The sequence below is a fragment of the Pristiophorus japonicus genome, chromosome 20 (assembly GCF_044704955.1).
Source record: "Pristiophorus japonicus isolate sPriJap1 chromosome 20, sPriJap1.hap1, whole genome shotgun sequence".
Classification (NCBI taxonomy): domain Eukaryota; kingdom Metazoa; phylum Chordata; class Chondrichthyes; family Pristiophoridae; genus Pristiophorus; species Pristiophorus japonicus.
Genome location: NC_091996.1, coordinates 3,385,447 through 3,406,911, shown reverse-complemented (window position 1 = coordinate 3,406,911; position 21,465 = coordinate 3,385,447). Strand labels below are relative to the sequence as shown.

The 21,465-nt window shown below is 52.1% G+C and overlaps 2 protein-coding genes across 2 annotated transcripts in view; one reads left to right on the top strand and one right to left on the bottom strand.

The window, feature by feature from the left end:
• entr1 (endosome associated trafficking regulator 1) overlaps positions 1 to 20,352 on the bottom strand; it is a 26,041-nt gene extending 5,689 nt beyond the window's left edge. The window contains exons 1-6 of the mRNA XM_070863347.1: positions 20,273 to 20,352; positions 15,803 to 15,894; positions 12,160 to 12,630; positions 11,124 to 11,197; positions 10,330 to 10,441; positions 2,670 to 2,732 (exon numbers count right to left, since the gene is read on the bottom strand). Of these exons, the coding sequence (XP_070719448.1) occupies positions 2,670 to 2,732; positions 10,330 to 10,441; positions 11,124 to 11,197; positions 12,160 to 12,630; positions 15,803 to 15,894; positions 20,273 to 20,294 (834 nt within the window). The 5' untranslated portion in view covers positions 20,295 to 20,352. The remainder of the gene's footprint in view (positions 1 to 2,669; positions 2,733 to 10,329; positions 10,442 to 11,123; positions 11,198 to 12,159; positions 12,631 to 15,802; positions 15,895 to 20,272) is intronic.
• A 68-nt stretch (positions 20,353 to 20,420) lies between these two features.
• pmpca (peptidase, mitochondrial processing subunit alpha) overlaps positions 20,421 to 21,465 on the top strand; it is a 31,387-nt gene continuing 30,342 nt past the window's right edge. The window contains exons 1-2 of the mRNA XM_070863346.1: positions 20,421 to 20,480; positions 20,608 to 20,813. Of these exons, the coding sequence (XP_070719447.1) occupies positions 20,434 to 20,480; positions 20,608 to 20,813 (253 nt within the window). The 5' untranslated portion in view covers positions 20,421 to 20,433. The remainder of the gene's footprint in view (positions 20,481 to 20,607; positions 20,814 to 21,465) is intronic.

Genomic DNA, 21,465 nt, shown 5'->3' with positions numbered 1-21,465 from the left:
AAGGGCAAAAAACATTAGTGGGAGTTGTGTACAGACCTCCAAACAGTAGTAGTGATGTAGGGGAGGGCATCAAACAGGAAATTAGGGGTGCATGCAATAAAGGTGTAGCAGTTATAATGGGTGACTTTAATATGCACATAGATTGGGCTAACCAAACTAGAAGCAAAACGGTGGAGAAGGATTTCCTGGAGTGCATAAGGGATGGTTTTTTAGACCAATATGTCGAGGAACCAACTAGGGGGGAGGCCATCTTAGACTGGGTGTTGTGTAATGAGAGAGGATTAATTAGCAATCTTGTTGTGTGAGGCCCCTTGGGGAAGAGTGATCATAATATGGTGGAATTCTGCATTAGGATGGAGAATGAAACAGTTAATTCAGAGACCATGGTCCAGAACTTAAAGGCGGCTAACTTTGAAGGTATGAGGCGTGAATTGGCTAGGATAGATTGGCGAATGATACTGAAGGGGTTGACTGTGGATGGGCAATGGCAGACATTTAGAGACCGCATGGATGAATTACAACAATTGTACATTCCTATCTGGCGTAAAAATAAAAAAGGGAAGGTGGCTCAACCGTGGCTATCAAGGGAAATCAGGGATAGTATTAAAGCCAAGGAAGTGGCATACAAATTGGCCAGAAATAGCAGCGAACCCGGGGGACTGGGAGAAATTTAGAACTCAGCAGAGGAGGACAAAGGGTTTGATTAGGGCAGGGAAAATGTAGTACGAGAGGAAGCTTGCAGGGAACATTAAGACGGATTGCAAAGGTTTTTATAGATATGTAAAAAGAAAAAGGTTAGTAAAGACAAACATAGGTCCCCTGCAGTCAGAATCAGGGGACGTCATAACGGGGAACAAAGAAATGGCGGACCAATTGAACAAGTACTTTGGTTCGGTATTCACTGAGGAGGACACAAACAACCTTCCGGATATAAAAGGGGTCAGAGGGTCTTGTAAGGAGGAGGAACTGAGGGAAATCCTTATTAGTCGGGAAATTGTGTTGGGGAAATTGATGGGATTGAAGGCTGATAAATCCCCAGGGCCTGATGGACTGCATCCCAGAGTACTTAAGGAGGTGGCCTTGGAAATAGCGGATGCATTGACAGTCATTTTCCAACATTCCACTGACTCTGGATCAGTTCCTATCAAGTGGAGGGTAGCCAATGTAACCCCACTTTTTAAAAAGGAGGGAGAGAGAAAACAGGGAATTATAGACCAGTCAGCCTGACATCGGTAGTGGGTAAAATGATGGAATCAATTATTAAGGATGTCATAGCAGTGCATTTGGAAAGAGGTGACATGATAGGTCCAAGTCAGCATGGATTTGTGAAAGGGAAATTATGCCTGACAAATCTTCTGGAATTTTTTGAGGATGTTTCCATTGGAGTGGACAAGGGAGAACCAGTTGATGTGGTATATTTGGACTTTCAGAAGGCTTTCGACAAGGTCCCACACAAGAGATTAATGTGCAAAGTTAAAGCACATAGGATTGGGGGTAGTGTGCTGACATGGATTGAGAACTGGTTGTCAGACAGGAAGCAAAGAGTAGGAGTAAATGGGTACTTTTCAGAATGGCAGGCAGTGACTAGTGGGGTACCGCAAGGTTCTGTGCTGGGGCCCCAGCTGTTTACATTGTACATTAATGATTTAGACGAGGGGATTAAATGTAGTATCTCCAAATTTGCGGATGACACTAAGTTGGGTGGCAGTGTGAGCTGCGAGGAGGATGCTATGAGGCTGCAGAGTGACTTGGATAGGTTAGATGAGTGGGCAAATGCATGGCAGATGAAGTATAATGTGGATAAATGTGAGGTTATCCACTTTGGTGGTAAAAACAGAGAGACAGACTATTATCTGAATGGTGACAGATTAGGAAAAGGGGAGGTGCAACGAGATCTGGGTGTCATGGTACATCAGTCACTGAAGGTTGGCATGCAGGTACAGCAGGCGGTTAAGAAAGCAAATGGCATGTTGGCCTTCATAGCGAGGGGATTTGAGTACAGGGGCAGGGAGGTGTTACTACAGTTGTACAGGGCCTTGGTGAGGCCACAAATGGAGTATTGTGTATAGTTTTGGTCTCCTAACCTGAGGAAGGACATTCTTGCTACTGAGGGAGTGCAGCGAAGGTTCACCAGACTGATTCCCGGGATGGCGGGACGGACCTATCAAGAAAGACTGGATCAACTGGGCTTGTATTCACTGGAGTTCAGAAGAATGAGAGGGGACCTCATAGAAATGTTTAAAATTCTGATGGGTTTAGACAGGTTAGATGCAGGAAGAATGTTCCCAATGTTGGGGAAGTCCAGAACCAGGGGTCACAGTCTAAGGATAAGGGGGAAGCCATTTAGGACCGAGATGAGGAGAAACTTCTTAACCCAGAGAGTGGTGAACCTGTGGAATTCTCTACCACAGAAAGTTGTTGAGGCCAATTCACTAAATATATTCAAAAAGGAGTTAGATGTAGTCCTTACTACTAGGGGGATCAAGGGGTATGGCGAGAAAGCAGGAATGGGGTACTGAAGTTGCATGTTCAGCCATGAACTCATTGAATGGCGGTGCAGACTAGAAGGGCCGAATGGCCTACTCCTGCACCTATTTTCTATGTTTCTATGTAAAGTTGTAAATATTCTATGAATTTAAGAGCTGTCCCAGTCAGCGCCCCCACCGTACCTGTATGACTACAAATTCCTGCTTTAACTTGGTCACAGTGTTCTCTGCTTTCACCGCCCGTTTCTGAAATACATTAATCGACAGCTGTAGTAACTTCACTTACAACCAGTTATTTCAGTGCAATGTGCTTCCATCCCCATGCAGCTGGATCAGTCAGACAATGCGTGAAGCTCCCTCCCTTGGGGTGGTCGGACCACGCTCCAGCCAGTGTGGGTCTGAACCAGTGAGAGCGAGGCCGCTTCCCTCCCTGCTCTGTGTCGAGTGACCCGGCCTCAACTGAGGTGGCAGCAGTGGTCGCTACTATTGTCCTCAGTATTCCAGGACACATAATCCAGGCTGACCCTCCCGGTGCAGTACTGAGGGAGCGCCGCACTGTCGGAGCGACAGTACTGAGGGAGCGCTGCACTGTCCGAGCGACAGTACTGAGGGAGCGCTGCACTGTCCGAGCGACAGTACTGAGGGAGCACTGCACTGTCGGAGGGGCAGTACTGAGGGAGCACCGCACTGTCGGAGCAACAGTACTGAGGGAGCGCCGCACTGTCGGAGCAACAGTACTGAGGGAGCGCTGCACTGTCCGAGCGACAGTACTGAGGGAGCACTGCACTGTCGGAGGGGCAGTACTGAGGGAGCACCGCACTGTCGGAGCAACAGTACTGAGGGAGCGCTGCACTGTCCGAGCGACAGTACTGAGGGAGCGCCACACTGTCGGAGGGGCAGTACTGAGGGAGCGCTGCACTGTCGGAGGGGCAGTACTGAGGGAGCGCTGCACTGTTGGAGGGGCAGTACTGAGGGAGCGCCACACTGTCGGAGGGGCAGTACTGAGGGAGCGCCACACTGTCGGAGGGACAGTACTGAGGGAACGCCACACTGTCGGAGGGACAGTACTGAGGGAGCGCCGCACTGTCGGAGGGGCAGTACTGAGGGAGTGCTGCACTGTCGGAGGGGCAGTACTGAGGGAGTGCCGCACTGTCGGAGGGGCAGTACTGAGGGAGCGCCACACTGTCGGAGGGGCAGTACTGAGGGAGCGCTGCACTGTCGGAGGGGCAGTACTGAGGGAGCGCCACACTGTTGGAGGGGCAGTACTGAGGGAGCGCTGCACTGTCGGAGGGGCAGTACTGAGGGAGCGCTGCACTATCGGAGAGGTAGTACTGAGGAAGCGCTGCACTGTCGGAGGTGCCGTCTTTAGGATGAGATGTTAAACCAAGGCCCTGTCTGCCCTCTCACGTGGACGTAGAAGTTCCCACAGCCACTATTTTGAAGAAGAATAGAGGAGTTCTCCTGGTGTTCTGGGTGATGTTTATCCCTCAAAGCTGATACGTCCTTACTACACAGTATAAATGCACACGAGGCCCACGCTTGAGAGGTCAGTCTGTTACCTGTCCTTTATTAGCCAGCACTCTCGTGATGGAAGTGGTGGAGCTTCCCCTTTTATATCTGAAGGTCCAGGTTAGGAGTGTCTCCCACCTCGTGGTCAGTGTTCTCACGGTGTACAACTTAGATCAGTTTATACATGGGTTACAATGCTGGTTGAATACATGACATCACCTCCCCCCAAAGTCTTATTGGGATCACAGGTTGAGTCTCTCTGGTGGTTTACGCTCCCTTGTAGAGCGCCTGAGTTGGGGCTCCGGTTGTTGGGTGCTGGCCTGAGTGTCTGCTGTTTGCGGTGCCTCAGGCCTGTCCGGACTGCCCACAGTGACTGGGCTCTCCTCCCTTTGGTTCCGGTGTTCGGTCACCTGTGGTGGAGTGAACTCTACATCGTGTTCTTCCTCTGCTTCTTCTATGGGGTTGCTGAACCTCCTTTTTGTTTGCTCCACATGTTTGCGGCAGATTTTTCCATTCGTAAGTTTAACTACCAGAATCCTATTCCCCTCTTTGGCAATCACAGTGCCTGCGAGCCATTTGGGCCCTGCAGCGTAGTTGAGGATAAAAACAGGATAATTTACATCAATACATCGCGCCCTCGCATTCCTGTCATGGTAGTCACATTGTGACTGGCGCCTGCTCTCGACAATTTCTTTCATGGTGGGGTGTATAAGGGATAACCGGGTTTTGAGCGTCCTTTTCATTAGCAGCTCTGCGGGTGGAACCCCTGTGAGCGAGTGTGGTCGGGATCTATTGGCCAACAGGAGGCGTGATAAGCGGCTTTGTAGGGAACCCCCTTGGTTTCTGAGCATCCCGTTTGATTATCTGCACTGCTCGTTCTGCCTGGCAGTTTGAGGCCGGCTTGAACGGTGCCGTTCTAACATGGTTAATTCCATTGCCTGCCATGAAGTCCTGGAATTCAGTGCTTGTGAAGCACGGGCCATTGTCGCTGACCAAGATGTCTGGTAGACCGTGGGTGGCGAACATTGGCCATAGACTTTCTACCGTGGCAGAGGATGTGCTTGAATTTAAAATGTCACACTCGATCCATTTGGAGTAGGCGTCTACTACAACCAAAAACATTTTCCCCATGAAAGGACCTGCGTAGTCCACATGGATGCGTGACCAAGGCTTGGCGGGCCATGGGGCTAAGGGGGGCTTCCCTGGGCGCATTGCCTAGCTGGGCACACGTGTTGTACCTGCGAACACAAAGTTCCAGATCTGCGTCTATCCCTGGCCACCAAACGTGTGACCTGGCAATTGCCTTCATCGTGACAATGCCCGGGTGCTCATTGTGGAGTTCTCTGATGAACACCTCTCTGCCCATCTGGGGCATGACTACGCGCTTTCTCCACAGTAGGCAATCGGCCTGAATCGAGAGTTCATCCTTGCGCCTGTGAAATGGTTTAAATTTCTCAGGGCATGCCCTGTACATGGCTGCCCAGTCCCCATTCAGGACACATTTCTTGACTAGAGACAATAGCGGGTCTCGACTTGTCCAGACTTTAATCTGACGGGCTGTCACGGGTGAGCCTTCGCTTCTGAAAGCTTCAACAGCCATGACCATCTCAGCACCATGCTCGGTAGCCCCCTCAGTGGTGGCTAGTGGGAGCCTGCTGAGTGCATCGGCGCAGTTTTCGGTGCCCGGTCTGTGCCGAATTGTGTAGTCATAGGCGGCTAACGTGAGTGCCCACCTCTGTATGTGGGCCGATGCGTCTGCATTTATGGCCTTGTTGTCGGCCAAAAGGGACGTTAGAGGTTTGTGATCTGTCTCCAGCTCAAATTTCCTGCCAAACAGGTACTGGTGCATTTTCTTTACCGCATATACACATGCGAGCGCCTCCTTTTCTACCATCCCGTAGCCCCTTTCTGCCTGGGACAGACTTCTGGAGGCATAAGCTACCGGCTGTAACTGACCCTTGGCACTGACATGCTGCAACACACACCCGACACCATAGGACGACGCATCGCACGTTAACACAAGTTTCTTACATGGGTCATATAGCGTTAACAGATTGTTGGAACATAACAAATTGCGTGCTCTACTAAAAGCCCTTTCCTGGCTGTCCCCCCAGACCCATTCGCGACCTTTGCGTAGGAGCACGTGTAGTGGCTCTAACAGCGTGCTCAATTTGGGAAGAAAGTTACCAAAATAGTTCAGGAGCCCCAGGAACGAACGCAGCTCCGTCGTGTTACAGGGTCTGGGTGCTCTCTGGATCGCTTCCGTTTTGGACGCAGTAGGTCTGATCCCGTCTGCTGCTACCTTCATCCCCAGGAATTCTACCTCTGGAGCTAGGAAGACGCACTTCGCCTTTTTCAGTCGCAGCCCTACCCGGTCCAGTCTGCGTAGCACCTCCTCCAGGTTGTGGAGGTGTTCTTCAGTATCGTAACCCGTGATGAGGATGTCGTCCTGAAAAACCACCGTCCCTGGAATCGACTTGAGGAGGCTTTCCATATTTCGTTGGAAGATCGTGGCGGCCGAACGAATCCCGAACGGACATCTGTTGTACTCAAACAATCCCTTGTGTGTCGTGATGGTGGTCAGCTTCTTCGACTCACTCGCCAGCTCCTGGGTCATGTAAGCTGAGGTCAGGTCCAATTTTGAAAAAAGTTTGCCACCGGATAGCGTCGCAAAGAGGTCCTCCGCTCTCGGTAGCGGGTACTGGCCTTGGAGTGACACCTGATTGATGGTGGCTCAACCGTGGCTATCAAGGGAAATCAGGGATAGTATTAAAGCCAAGGAAGTGGCATACAAATTGGCCAGAAATAGCAGAGAACCCGGGGACTGGGAGAAATTTAGAACTCAGCAGAGGAGGACAAAGGGTTTGATTAGGGCAGGGAAAATGGAGTATGAGAAGAAGCCTGCAGGGAACATTAAGACGGATTGCAAAAGTTTCTATAGATATGTAAAGAGAAAAAGGTTAGTAAAGACAAACGTAGGTCCCCTGCAGTCAGAATCAGGGGAAGTCATAACGGGGAACAAAGAAATGGCGGACCAATTGAACAAGTACTTTGGTTCGGTATTCACTGAGGAGGACACAAACAACCTTCCAGATATAAAAGGGGTCGGAGGGTCTAGTAAGGAGGAGGAACTGAGGGAAATCCTTATTAGTCGGGAAATTGTGTTGGGGAAATTGATGGGATTGAAGGCCGATAAATCCCCAGGGCCTGATGGACTGCATCCCAGAGTACTTAAGGAAGTGGCCTTGGAAATAGTGGATGCATTGACAGTCATTTTCCAACATTCCATTGACTCTGGATTAGTTCCTATGGAGTGGAGGGTAGCCAATGTCACCCCACTTTTTAAAAAAGGAGGGAGAGAGAAAACAGGGAATTACAGACCGGTCAGCCTGACATCGGTAGTGGGTAAAATGATGGAATCAATTATTAAGGATGTCATCGCAATGCATTTGGAAAGAGGTAATATGATAGGTCCAAGTCAGCATGGATTTGTGAAAGGGAAATCATGCTTGACAAATCTTCTGGAATTTTTTGAGGATGTTTCCAGTAGAGTGGACAAGGGAGAACCAGTTGATGTGGTATATTTGGACTTTCAGAAGGCTTTCGACAAGGTCCCACACAAGAGATTAATGTGCAAAGTTAAAGCACATGGGATTGGGGGTAGTGTGCTGACATGGATTGAGAACTGGTTGGCAGACAGGAAGCAAAGAGTAGGAGTAAATGGGGACTTTTCAGAATGGCAGGCAGTGACTAGTGGGGTACCGCAAGGTTCTGTGCTGGGGCCCCAGCTGTTTACACTGTACATTAATGATTTAGACGAGGGGATTAAATGTAGTATCTCCAAATTTGCAGATGACACTAAGTTGGGTGGCAGTGTGAGCTGCAAGGAGGATTCTATGAGGCTGCAGAGCGACTTGGGTAGGTTAGGTGAGTGGGCAAATGCATGGCAGATGAAGTATAATGTGGATAAATGTGAGGTTATCCACTTTGGTGATAAAAACAGAGAGACAGACTATTATCTGAATGGTGACAGATTAGGAAAAGAGCAGGTGCAAAGAGACCTGGGTGTCATGGTACATCAGTCATTGAAGGTTGGCATGCAGGTACAGCAGGCGGTTAAGAAAGCAAATGGCATGTTGGCCTTCATAGCGAGGGGATTTGAGTACAAGGGCAGGGAGGTGTTGCTACAATTGTACAGGGCCTTGGTGAGGCCACACCTGGAGTATTGTGTAGTTTTGGTCTCCTAACCTGAGGAAGGACATTCTTGCTATTGAGGGAGTGCAGCGAAGGTTCACCAGACTGATTCCCGGGATGGCGGGACTGACCTATCAAGAAAGACTGGATCAACTGGGCTTGTATTCACTGGAGTTCAGAAGAATGAGAGGGGACCTCATAGAAACGTTTAAAATTCTGACGGGGTTAGACAGGTTAGATGCAGGAAGAATGTTCCCAATGTTGGGGAAGTCCAGAACCAGGGGACACAGTCTAAGGATAAGGGGGAAGCCATTTAGGACCGAGATGAGGAGGAATTTCTTCACCCAGAGAGTGGTGAACCTGTGGAATTCTCTACCACAGAAAGTTGTTGAGGCCAATTCACTAAATATATTCAAAAAGGAGTTAGATGAAGTCCTTACTACTAGGGGAATCAAGGGGTATGGTGAGAAAGCAGGAATGGGGTACTGAAGTTGCATGTTCAGCCATGAACTCATTGAATGGCGGTGCAGGCTAGAAGGGCCGAATGGCCTACTCCTGCACCTATTTTCTATGTTTCTATGTTTCTATGGTGGCCTTGTAATCGCCACATATCCTGACCGACCCATCCGCCTTGAGCACCGGCACAATCGGGCTCGCCCAGTCAATGAATTCGACTGGCGAGATGATGCCTTCCCTCAGCAGGCGGTCCAATTCGCCTTCTATCTTTTCCTGCATCACGTACGGCACCGCTCTGGCCTTGTGGTGTACTGGCCTGGCGTCCAGGTTTATGTGAATCACTACCTTGGCCCCCATGAAAGTGCCAATGCCGGGTTGAAATAATGAGTCAAATTTGTCCAGGATCTGTGAGCATGATACTCGCTCCACAGAGGAAATTGCATTGACATCGCCCCATTTCCAGTTCATGACAGCAAGCCAACTCCTCCCCAGTAGTGCGGGACCGTCCCCTGGGACAATCCAGAGTGGCAACCTGTTCTCCGAATCTTTGTGGGTCACGACTACCGTGGCGCTGCCTAGCACCGGAATGATCTGCTTTGTGTAAGTCCGTAGCTGTGTGTCAATCGGCGATAATTTTGGCCTCCTGGCCTTGGATGCCCACAACTTTTCGAACTGTTTGATACCCATCAGGGACTGGCTGGCCCCCGTGTCTAACTCCATTGATACTGGTATGCCATTGAGGAGCACTTTTATCATTATCGGTGGCGTCCTGTTGTATGAACTGTATACGTGCTCCACACGAACTCACTGAACTTCAGCTTCCAGCGATTTCCCCCAGTGTCCATTTCTGCAATTTCTGCAGGTATTTTGCTCACCTCTGCAAACTCCGGCTGAGTGTGTGCCTCCACGCCTCCAGCATGAGTTGCGGTTTGAAACAAAAGGTCCCTTGCCAGTCGATCGTCCCTGACTGCCCCTGTTATTGTCCCTGAGTGCACCATTAACAGGTGTTGATGGCCCCATTACTGGCCGCATTGTCCCTTGCAATGGCGTGAATCGCTGTTCAGCTTGCCATTGTCTCTGTCGAACTCCCCCTCTGGATTCGACTACATGTTGGGGCATGCCTGACTGCCCTTGTCTGCCTGGAGAACTGTGTGCTGCTTTAACAATGTTGAATCTCGGTCCCAACCATTCCTTAACACAGTACCTCTCGTCTGTTCTGCTAGTGGCCATGCTCGCGTGGTTTAAATCCCAGTTTCTCGTCGCCATTGATACGTCCTTACTACACAGTATAAATGCACATGAGGCCCGTGCTCGAGACAAGGTCAGTCTGTGACCTGTCCTTTATTTCATAGCACTCTCGTGATGAAGGTGGGTGGAGCTTCCCCTTTTATATCTGAAGGTCTAGGTTAGGAGTGTCTCCCACCTAGTGGTCATTGTTCTCACAGTGTACAACTTGGGTCAGATTATACATGGGTTACATTGCTGGTTGAATACATGACAAAAGCAACATCACAAAAGAATACAGATTATCCAGTCAATATCACATTGCTGTTTGAGCCCGTTCTCACCGGGTCGTACCCCCCTCTCTCACCGGGTCGTGCCCCCGTCTCTCACCGGGTCGTACCCCCGTCTCTCACCGGGTCGTGCCCCCCCTCTCTCACCGGGTCGTGCCCCCCTCTCTCACCGTCATCAGTTGCAGATTCTCTTCCACTTGCTGAACCATTGCTTCCAATGCTCGCGTCTCCTTCTCCTCTGTGATTTTCCTTCTCTCCAGCTCCTCCTCCAGCCTCCTGGTCCTGGGGGAGTGACCAGAGGACACAGTGTTACATCTACCGAGAGATCGCCCATCTCTCTGTCAGCCCCTCCAGGTGAGTGGTGCATCTTCTATGTCCTAATAATGTCTCTCACCCCTCAGAACACCAGCCCACCACCCATTCCCTGCTCCCTCCCCCCACCATCCCTCCTACTCTCCCCCCCACTCCAAGCTCCCTCCCCCCATTCCCCCCGCCACCCCCCACACTGTGTTCTTCTCACACCAGCCATTCTGTGGCCCCTCTGAGAGAGATGGATGCTAGGCACACGGCCCATTCCCTGTGGCGACAGGTCAACTGGCACGTGACCGAGCCTCACCCAATCAGTAAGGGGACCTAGAATGTAACACATCAGTGGGTGTGCAGCAAGTCGGTCCCCAGCGTCCCTTTGTCAGAGGTGTTGGATGTCAGGCCAGGGCACAACTGGCACAGCCGCGATTCCTCTGCAGTCGAATAGCCAGTCGACACTGTCTAGACTCACGCGACCAATGGCCACATGAATGAGGTGCAATCAAGGTTGCTCAGGAGAGGGAAGACTGTTCCCGGTAATAATTGAAGAGGGAAAATAAAAGAGAAAACAGATATTTACTTGTTCCGACCCATTTGCCAATCATGTCACATCCGCTTTTGATCCCTTTTCAAAACTCTTCAGCCCAGCTCGACATACCTCCTTATGTGGTCCTTTGCCAGCTGCTTTGCTTCCTTCGTTTGTTTTCGTAGCAGAGCATTCTCTTCTTTCAGCTGAAAGAGGAACAAGAGTTATTCCAAACACCTTCCGCCCTCAGTGCCCAGGGAGATATCCGTGCCTTTATCACCTCCAGATCTGACTATTCCAACGCTCTCTTGGCTGGCCTCCCACCTTCCACTCCACATAAACATGAGCTCATCAAAAAATCTGCTGTCCCATGGCCTAACTCGCACAGAGTTCCGCTCACCCATCACCCCCTGTGCTCACTGGCCTACATTGGCTCCCGGGGTCTGGCAAATACTCATCCTGGTTTCCAAATCCCTCCATGGCCTCGCCCCTCACTATCTCTGTAATCTCCACCACCTCTACGACCCTCCGAGATATCTGCACACCTTCAATTCTGGCCTCTTGCCCATCCCCGATTATAATCACTCCACCATCGGTGGCCGTGCCTTCAGCTGCCTGGGCCCCAAGCTCTGGAACTCCCTCCCTAAACCTCTTTGCCTCTCTCTCCTTCTTTAAAATGCTTTTAAAACCTACCTCTTTGAACAAGCTTTTAGTCATCTGTCCTACTGTCTCCTCATGTGGCTTGGTGTCAAATTTTGTCTGATAATCGCTCCTATGAAGCGCCTTGGGATGTTTTGCCGTGTTAAAGGTGCTATATAGATGCAAGTTGTTGTTGTAATGGTTCTGCTGTAACCAATTATACCTCCTCTAGACCCATCTTTTGTTCCTTTACTTGTCCCATTCCCACATTCTTTAGTTTTTTAATCTCTCCTGCCCTCCACCCTTTCACTGACCCCCTCTTGTATTCTTTCCATCCGCCTGTCCCTACCTCTGTACTTGCTTAAAAACTTTTAAATTTCAAACTTCTTGCCGTGCTGACGGAAGGCCATTGACGTGCAGCGTTTAACTCTGTTCCTCTCTGCACAGACGCTGCCAGACCTGCTGAGCGCTTGCCACTTTTCATTCACATGTCCAAGGCCTGCGGTATTTCACTTTGGTTTGAACTTGCCTTCTCGTTGTTCAGCAGCTGACTTTGATAGAGAACTTCCCCGACCAAGTCGAAATGATCTGTCGGCGGGTCATGTTCCTCGCAAGGGGTTCCGAGTTGAGAGGCCGTGTCCCCTTCGATATAATCCTTCTCCCCTCCCTCATCCTCCTCCTCCTCCTCCTCGTCCCCCTCCTCCTCCTCGCCCACTTGCCACTCGGACGGCGCGTACTGGCTGCTGTCCTGCTGCGGGAGCGCGGCGGGGCTGAGTGTCAGCGGAGCGTAGGACACACCGTGCAGCGAGTCGGAGAAACTGAACTCGTGAGCCGCCTCGATCTCGGCGGGCTGGTAGGTCTCACTCCAGTCGTCGTCCTCTTCGTCCAGCGAAGGGCTGTGGGCCGTCGGCACCGGGAAGTAGCGCTCCGGAAAAGTCAGACTCAAGCTCAGGCCTTTGGGGGCAGTTGCACCCACCTCGAAGGGAATGCCGGTGGAGCTCTGCGGGGTAAAGGAGGCGGACAGGCAAGTGAAAAAACACCAAAAGTGGAACTTGCGGAAAATACAGGTAGAATCACAGTCACATTCCCGAGGATTTGCGGCTCTCGTTTAAAAAACAAGAAGAATGGTTAGCGTTGTAGATCAGTTCAACAAGACGCACAACACAAGGATATCAACTTTAGTAATTACAGTACAACTAATTAGAATTGGCTGGGAAGTCTAGAACACGGGGTCACAGTCTCAGGATACGGGGGAGGAAATTTAGGACCGAGATGAGGAGAAATGTTTTCACTCAGAGGGTGGTGAACCTGTGGAACTCTCTACCACAGAAGGCTGTGGAGGCCAAATCACTGAATATATTTAAGAGGGAGATAGATAGATTTCTAGACACAAAAGACATCAAGGGATATGGGGGAAAAGCAGGAATATGGTGTTGAGAGAGAGGATCAGCCATGACCATACTGAATGGCGGTGCAGACTCGAAGGGCCGAATGGCCTACTACTGCTCCTATTTTCTATGTTTCTAATCATAGAATCTTACAGCGCAGGAGGAGGCCATTGGGCCCAATGAGCCTGTGCCGGCTCTGTGAGAGAGCGATCCAATCAGTCCCTCTCCCCCCTGCTCTGTCCCCACAGCCCTACACATTTCTCCCCTTCATGTATTTATCCAATTCCCTTTTGAAAATGACTACAGGTACTGAACCTCCTTCAGCCCCACAACCCTCCAAGATCTCTGTGCTCGTCCAATTCTAGCCTCTTGCGCACCCTCAATTTTCATCGCTCCAACATTGGTGGCCGTGCCTTCAGCTGCCTGGGCACCAAGCTCTGGAATTCCCTCTCTAAACCTCTCCACTTCTCTCCTTTAAGTCGCCTCTTAAAACCTACGTACCTGTCCCTTTGTGGCTCGTGGTCAGGTTTTGTTTGACAATCGCTCCCGGGACACAAGAACACAAGAAATAAGAGCAGGAGCAGGCCATTTGGCCCCTCGAGCCTGCTCCCCCATTCAGTAAGATCACGGCTGAACTTGTACATCAGCTCCACTTTCCCACCCGATCCCCATATCCCTTGATTCCCTTAGTGTCCAAAAATCTATCGACTTCAGTCTTGAATATACTCAACGACTGAGCCTCCACAGTCCTCTGGAGTAGAGAATTCCAAAGATTCACAACCCTCTGACTGAAGAAATCGCTCATCTCAGTCTTAAATCAGCTGTGGCTCAGTGGAGCACACTTGCCTTTGATTGAGTCAGAAGGTTGTGGTTTGAAATCCCACTCCAGGGAGTTGAGCACATAAATCTAGGCCGACACTCCAGTGCAGTGCTGCACTGTCGGAGGTGCCGTCTTTCGGATGGGACGTTAAACCGAGGCCCTATCTGCTCTCTCAGTTAAGACGTAAAAGATCCCATGGCACTATTTTGAAAAAGAGCAGGGAAGTTATCCCTGGTGTCCTGGGGCCAATATTTATCCCTCAATCAACATCACAAAAACAGATTATCTTGTCATCATCATATTGATGTTTGTGGGAGCTTGCTGAGCAGCAATGACTACACTCCAAAAGTACTTCATTGACTGTTTAAATTGTACATAAATGATTTGGACGAGGGGATTAAATGTAGTATCTCCAAATTTGCGGATGACACTAAGTTGGGTGGCAGTGTGAGCTGCGAGGAGGATGCTATGAGGCTGCAGAGTGACTTGGATAGGTTAGGTGAGTGGGCAAATGCATGGCAGATGAAGTATAATGTGGATAAATGTGAGGTTATCCACTTTGGTGGTAAAAACAGAGAGACAGACTATTATCTGAATGGTGACAGATTAGGAAAAGGGAAGGTGCAACGAGGCCTGGGTGTCATGGTACATCAGTCACTGAAGGTTGGCATGCAGGTGCAGCAGGCGGTTAAGAAAGCAAACGGCATGTTGGCCTTCATAGCGAGGGGATTTGAGTACAGGGGCAGGGAGGTGTTGCTACAGTTGTACAGGGCCTTGGTGAGGCCACACCTGGAGTATTGTGTACAGTTTTGGTCTCCTAACTTGAGGAAGGACATTCTTGCTATTGAGGGAGTGCAGCGAAGGTTCACCAGACTGATTCCCGGGATGGCGGGACTGACATATCAAGAAAGACTGGATCAACTGGGCTTTTATTCACTGGAGTTCAGAAGAATGAGAGGGGATCTCATAGAAACGTTTAAAATTCTGACGGGTTTAGACAGGTTAGATGCAGGAAGAATGTTTCCAATGTTGGGGAAGTCCAGAACCAGGGGTCACAGTCTAAGGATAAGGGGTAAGCGATTTAGGACCGAGATGAGGAGAAACTTCTTCACCCAGAGAGTGGTGAACCTGTGGAATTCTCTACCACAGAAAGTTGTTGAGGCCAATTCACTAAATATATTCAAAAAGGAGTTAGATATAGTCCTTACTACTAGGGGGATCAAGGGATATGGCAAGAAAGCAGGAATGGGGTACTGAAGTTGCATGTTCAGCCATGAACTCATTGAATGGCGGTGCAGGCTCGAAGGGCCGAATGGCCTACTCCTGCACCTATTTTCTATGTTTCTATGTTTCTAAAGCGCTTTGAGACATCCGGTGGTCGTGAAAGGCGCTATAGAAATCAACGTTTTTCTTTCTTTCTTTAAGTATAAGATTGTGAGGGGGCTTGACAGGGTAGATGCAGAGAGGATGTTTCCCCTCATGGGGGAATCTAGAACTAGGGGGCATAGTTTCAGAATAAGGGGCTGTCCATTTAAAACAGAGATGAGGAATTTCTTCTCTCAGTGGGTCATGAATCTTTGGAATTCTCTGCCCCAGAGTTGTGGAGGCTGGGTCATTGAATATATTTAAGGTGGAGATAGACAGATTTTTGAATGATAAGGGAATAAAGGATTATGCGGAGCGGGTAGGAAAGTGGATTGAGGCCAGGATCAGATCAGCCATGATGTTATTAAATGGCAGAGTAGGCTCGAGGGGTCAAATGGCCGACTCCTGATCCTAATTTTGATGTTCTTATATTTAAATGGCTGACCCCTTATCCTGAGACTGTGATCCCCGGTTCTAGATTCTCCAGCCAGAGGAAACAACCTCTTGGCACCTTTTTTAAATTAATGTTAAAGGCGCTGGACAAGTGCAGATCGTTGCTCTGAGAGCGTGAGCTGTACAGAACATTCGGCTCTGCATACCTCTTTCCCCTTTGTTGTTGATCGACTTTTGATCTTGACAAATTCCTTAAAGGAGAAGGGATTGGTTTCATCAGCATCCTCTTCCTTTTCACCTGGGTGCAGTAAAAGAAAATGAAATGACACTGTATCATGAAATAGTGCTGAATGAGCTGATCATGGTCGGGGGAGCGCTGGACTGCTACATCTGGCCTCAGTCCCCTGGAATAGGGAGGGGAAAGGTCAGCCTGGGCTCCTGCTCTGGACACTGCCCACTGCCTCATGTTGGCAAGGGCCAGAGTGGACAATGGGTTACCAGCCCCCTCCCCATGACCAAACTGCCCAGTGCTATTCATTACATTGTTAGCTGTCGCTCAATGGACAGCACACTCGCCTCCAAGTCAGAAAGTCGTGGGTTGGTTCACCACTCCAGAGCATAAAATCCAGGCTGACACTTCCAGTGCAGTACTGACGGAGCGCTGCACTGTCGGAGGGACAGTACTGAGGGAGCGCCGCACTGTCGGAGGGGCAGTGCTGAGGGAGTGCCGCACTGTCGGAGGGGCAGTACTGAGGGAGTGCTGCACTGTCGGAAGAGCAGTACTGAGGGAGCGCCGCACTGTCGGAGGGGCAATGCTGAGGGAGCGCCGCACTGTCGGAGGGGCAGTACTGAGGGAGTGCCGCACTGTCGGAGGGGCAGTACTGAGGGAGCGCCGCACTGTCGGAGGGGCAGTACCGAGGGAGCGCCGCACTGTCGGAGGGGCAGTACCGAGGGAGTGCCGCACTGTCAGAGGGGCAGTACTGAGGGAGCGCCGCACTGTCGGAGGAGCAGTACTGAGGGAGTGCCGCACTGTCAGAGGGGCAGTACTGAGGGAGCGCCGCACTGTCAGAGGGGCAGTACTGAGGGAGCGCCGCACTGTCGGAGGGACAGTACCTAGGGAGCGCCGCACTGTCAGAGGGGCAGTACTGAGGGAGCGCCGCACTGTCAGAGGGGCAGTACTGAGGGAGCGCCGCACTGTCAGAGGGGCAGTACTGAGGGAGCGCTGCACTATCGGAGATGTTGTCTTTCGGATGAGATGTTAAACCAAGGCCCTTTCTACCCACTCAGGTGGATGTAAAAGATTCCATGACACAATTTCGAAAAAGAGCAGTGGAGTTCTCTCTGGCCAATATTTATCCCTCAACCAACATCACCAAAAAACAGATGATCGGGTCATTTTCACATTGCTGTTTGTGAGAGCTTGCTGTGCGCAAATTGGCTGCCGCACTTCCCACGTTACATCAGTGACTACACTCCAAAAAAATTATTTAATTGGCTATAAATCACTTTCGGACAACCTGAGGTCGTGAAAGATGCGATATAAATGCAAGTTCTTTCTTTTGAAATATTTCTGATTGGGGTCTCCCACCATATACTGACACACTCCCCAGGGACCCCCTGTAAATACTGACACACTCCCGGGGACCTCCTGTAAATACTGACACACTCCCGGGGACCCCCTGTAAATACTGACACACTCCCGGGGACCCCCTGTAAATACTGACACACTCCCGGGTCCCCCTGTAAATACTGACACACTCTTGGGGACCCCCTGTAAATACTGACACACTCCCGGGGACCCCCTGTAAATACTGACACACTCCCGGGGACCCCCTGTAAATACAGACACACTCCCGGGGACCCACTGTAAATACTGACACACTCCCGGGGACCCCCTGTAAATACTGACACACTCCCGGGGACCCCCTGTAAATACTGACACGCTCCCGGGGACCCCCTGTAAATACTGACACACTTCCCGGGGACCCCCTGTAAATACTGACACACTCCCGGGGACCCCCTGTAAATACCGACACACTCCCCGGGGACCCCCTGTAAATACTGACACATTCCCGGGGACCCCCTGTAAATACTGACACACTCCCGGGTACCCCCTGTAAATACTGACACACTCCCCGGGGACCCCCTGTAAATACTGACACACTCCCACGGACCCCCTGTAAATACTGACACATTCCCGGGGACCCCCTGTAAATACTGACACACTCCTGGGGACCCCCTGTAAATACTGACACACTCCCGGGGACCCCCTGTAAATACTGACACACTCCCGGGGACCCCCTGTAAATACTGACACACTCCCGGGTCCCCCTGTAAATACTGACACACTCCCCGGGGACCCCCTGTAAATACTGACACACTCCCGGGGACCCCCTGTAAATACTGACACACTCCCGGGGACCCCCTGTAAATACTGACACACTCCCGGGGACCCCCTGTAAATACTGACACACTCCTGGGGACCCCCTGTAAATACTGACACACTCCCGGGGACCCCCTGTAAATACTGACACACTCCCGGGTCCCCCTGTAAATACTGACACACTCCCCGGGGACCCCCTGTAAATACTGACACACTCCCACGGACCCCCTGTAAATACTGACACATTCCCGGGGACCCCCTGTAAATACTGACACACTCCCGGGTACCCCCTGTAAATACTGACACACTCCCGGGTCCCCCTGTAAATACTGACACACTCCCCGGGGACCCCCTGTAAATACTGAGACACTCCCGGGGACCCCCTGTAAATACTGACACACTCCCGGGGACTTCCTGTAAATACTGACACACTCCCGGGGACCCCCTGTAAATACTGACACACTCCCGGGTACCCCCTGTAAATACTGACATACTCCCGGGGACCCCCTGTAAATACTGACACACTCCCGGGACCCCCTGTAAATACAGACACACTCCCCGGGGACTCCCTGTAAATACTGACACACTCCCCGGGACCCCCTGTAAATACTGACACACTCCCGGGGACCCCCTGTAAATACTGACACACTCCCGGGACCCCCTGTAAATACTGACACACTCCCCGGGACCCCCTGTAAATACAGACACACTCCCCGGGGACCCCCTGTAAATACAGACACACTCCCCGGGGACCCCCTGTAAATACAGACACACTCCCCGGGGACCCCCTGTAAATACTGACACACTCCCCGGGGACCCCCTGTAAATACTGACACACTCCCGGGGACCCCCTGTAAATACTGACACACTCCCAGGGACCCCCTGTAAATACTGACACACTCTTGGGGACCCCCTGTAAATACTGACACACTCCCGGGGACCCCCTGTAAATACTGACACACTCTTGGGGACCCCCTGTAAATACCGACACACTCCCGGGGACCCCCTGTAAATACAGACACACTCCCGGGTCCCCCTGTAAATACTGACACACTCCCGGGGACCCCCTGTAAATACTGACACACTCCCCGGGGACCCCCTGTAAATACTGACACACTCCCGGGGACCCCTGTAAATACTGACACACTCCCGGGGACCTCCTGTAAATACTGACACACTCCCCGGGGACCCCCTGTAAATACTGACACACTCCCCGGGGACCCCCTGTAAATACTGACACACTCCCGGGGACCCCTGTAAATACTGACACACTCCCGGGGACCCCCTGTAAATACTGACACACTCCCGGGGACCCCCTGTAAATACTGACACACTCCCGGGGACCCCCTGTAAATACTGACACACTCCCCGGGGACCCCCTGTAAATACTGACACACTCCCGGGGACCCCTGTAAATACTGACACACTCCCGGGGACCTCCTGTAAATACTGACACACTCCCCGGGGACCCCCTGTAAATACTGACACACTCCCGGGGACCTCCTGTAAATACTGACACACTCCCCGGGGACCCCCTGTAAATACTGACACACTCCCCGGGGACCCCCTGTAAATACTGACACACTCCCGGGGACCCCCTGTAAATACAGACACACTCCCGGGGACCCCCTGTAAATACTGACACACTCCCCGGGGACCCCCTGTAAATACTGACACATTCCCGGGGACCCCCTGTAAATACTGACACATTCCCGGGGACCCCCTGTAAATACTGACACACTCCCGGGGACCCCCACTAAATACTGACACACTCCCGGGTCCCCCTGTAAATACTGACACACTCCCCGGGGACCCCCTGTAAATACTGACACACTCCCGGGGACCCCCTGTAAATACAGACACACTCCCGGGGACCCCCTGTAAATACTGACACACTCCCCGGGGACCCCCTGTAAATACTGACACACTCCCCGGGGACCCCCTGTAAATACTGACACACTCCCCGGGGACCCCCTGTAAATACTGACACACTCCCCGGGGACCCCCTGTAAATACAGACACACTCCCCGGGGACCCCCTGTAAATACCGACACACTCCCCGGGGACCCTCTGTAAATACTGACACACTCCCTTGGCCTTTTTTTCTCACTGACCCTAGCAGTGACCCTTGCCCCACTGAAGCGGGGGGGGGAGGGGGGGGGTTAAAGGTGAAGGGACCCCAGGTCGGCTCCTGGATCCCAGGGAGAGGCGCAGCCTCCGTCCTCCCCGGGTGCTGGGAACATTCCCCCCAACCCGCCCCCGGAGCGGAGGTGGTGACACGCGCCCGCCTCACCTTGCTGCCCCTGGGAGCTCATCCTCGCCCCGCAGGCCCGGTTGCCAGGCGGTTGTCAAGGAGCGGCCCTTGTCCCCCGGAAGCAGTTGAGAGAGGGAGAGGGGGGTCGGGGGGGGTCAAGCGACCGGAAGTTGTTTCCCTCCCCATACCCGGCAGCCAAGATGGCGGCGCGCATGGCGAGGCTCAGGCGCTGGAGCCAAGTCGGCAGGTAAATTGCCCCCCGGAGCGGCGGCGGCGGAGCCCCGGACACCGGGGCAACCCCTCCCGGGGCCGGGGGTGCGTGTGAACGGCCGCTGACCCCCTCACCCCCTCACCCTCTCTCTGTGTGTTTGCAGGTGCGGCCTAGCCGGCTGCAGCAGGCGCTACTCGAGCGCCGGGTACCCGGCCGTGCCGCTCTCCCGCCCGCTGCCCAACCTGCCGCAGCCGCTCTTCGCCCCGGCCGGCAGCGGCCACGACCAGCACGAGACGCGGATCACGGTGCTCGCCGACGGGCTGCGCGTCGCCTCTCAGGACAAGTTCGGCCAATTTTGCACCGTGGGCGGTGAGTGTCCGGCTAGGGCGCGGGGGGGCGGGGTCGGCGGCGGACAACAACAACAACAACAACTTGCATTTGCACAGCGCCTTTCACCGAGTGAAACGTCCCAAGGCGCTTCACAGAAACGTGAAAAGACGAAACAAATACATTAGACACCGGGCCCCTGCAGGAAATGAGGGCCAGAAGATCAGAATCTGAGCCCCCGCCTCATGTTAGAACCAACTTCACAATAAAACAGATTATCTGGTCATTATCACATTGCTGTTTGTGGGAGCTTGCTGTGCGCAAATTGGCTGTGCTATTGAAATGCAAGTCTTTACTGGGGGGGGGGGGGAGGAAGAAGCACCGCACTGTCGGAGGGGCAGTACTGAGGGAGTGCCGCACTGTCGGAGGGGCAGTACTGAGGGAGCGGCGCGCTGTTGGATGCTAGTACTGAGGGAGTGCCGCACTGTTGGAGGGACAATTCTGAGGGAGTGATTCACTGTCGGAGGGGGCAGTACTGAGGGAATACGGCCCCTCGAGCCTGCTCCGCCGTTCAATAAGATCGTGGCTGATCATCGACCTCAACTCCACTTTCCCGCCCGATCCCCATATCCCTCGATTCCCCTCGAGTCCAACAATCTATTGATCTCGGCCATGAATATACTCAACGACTCAG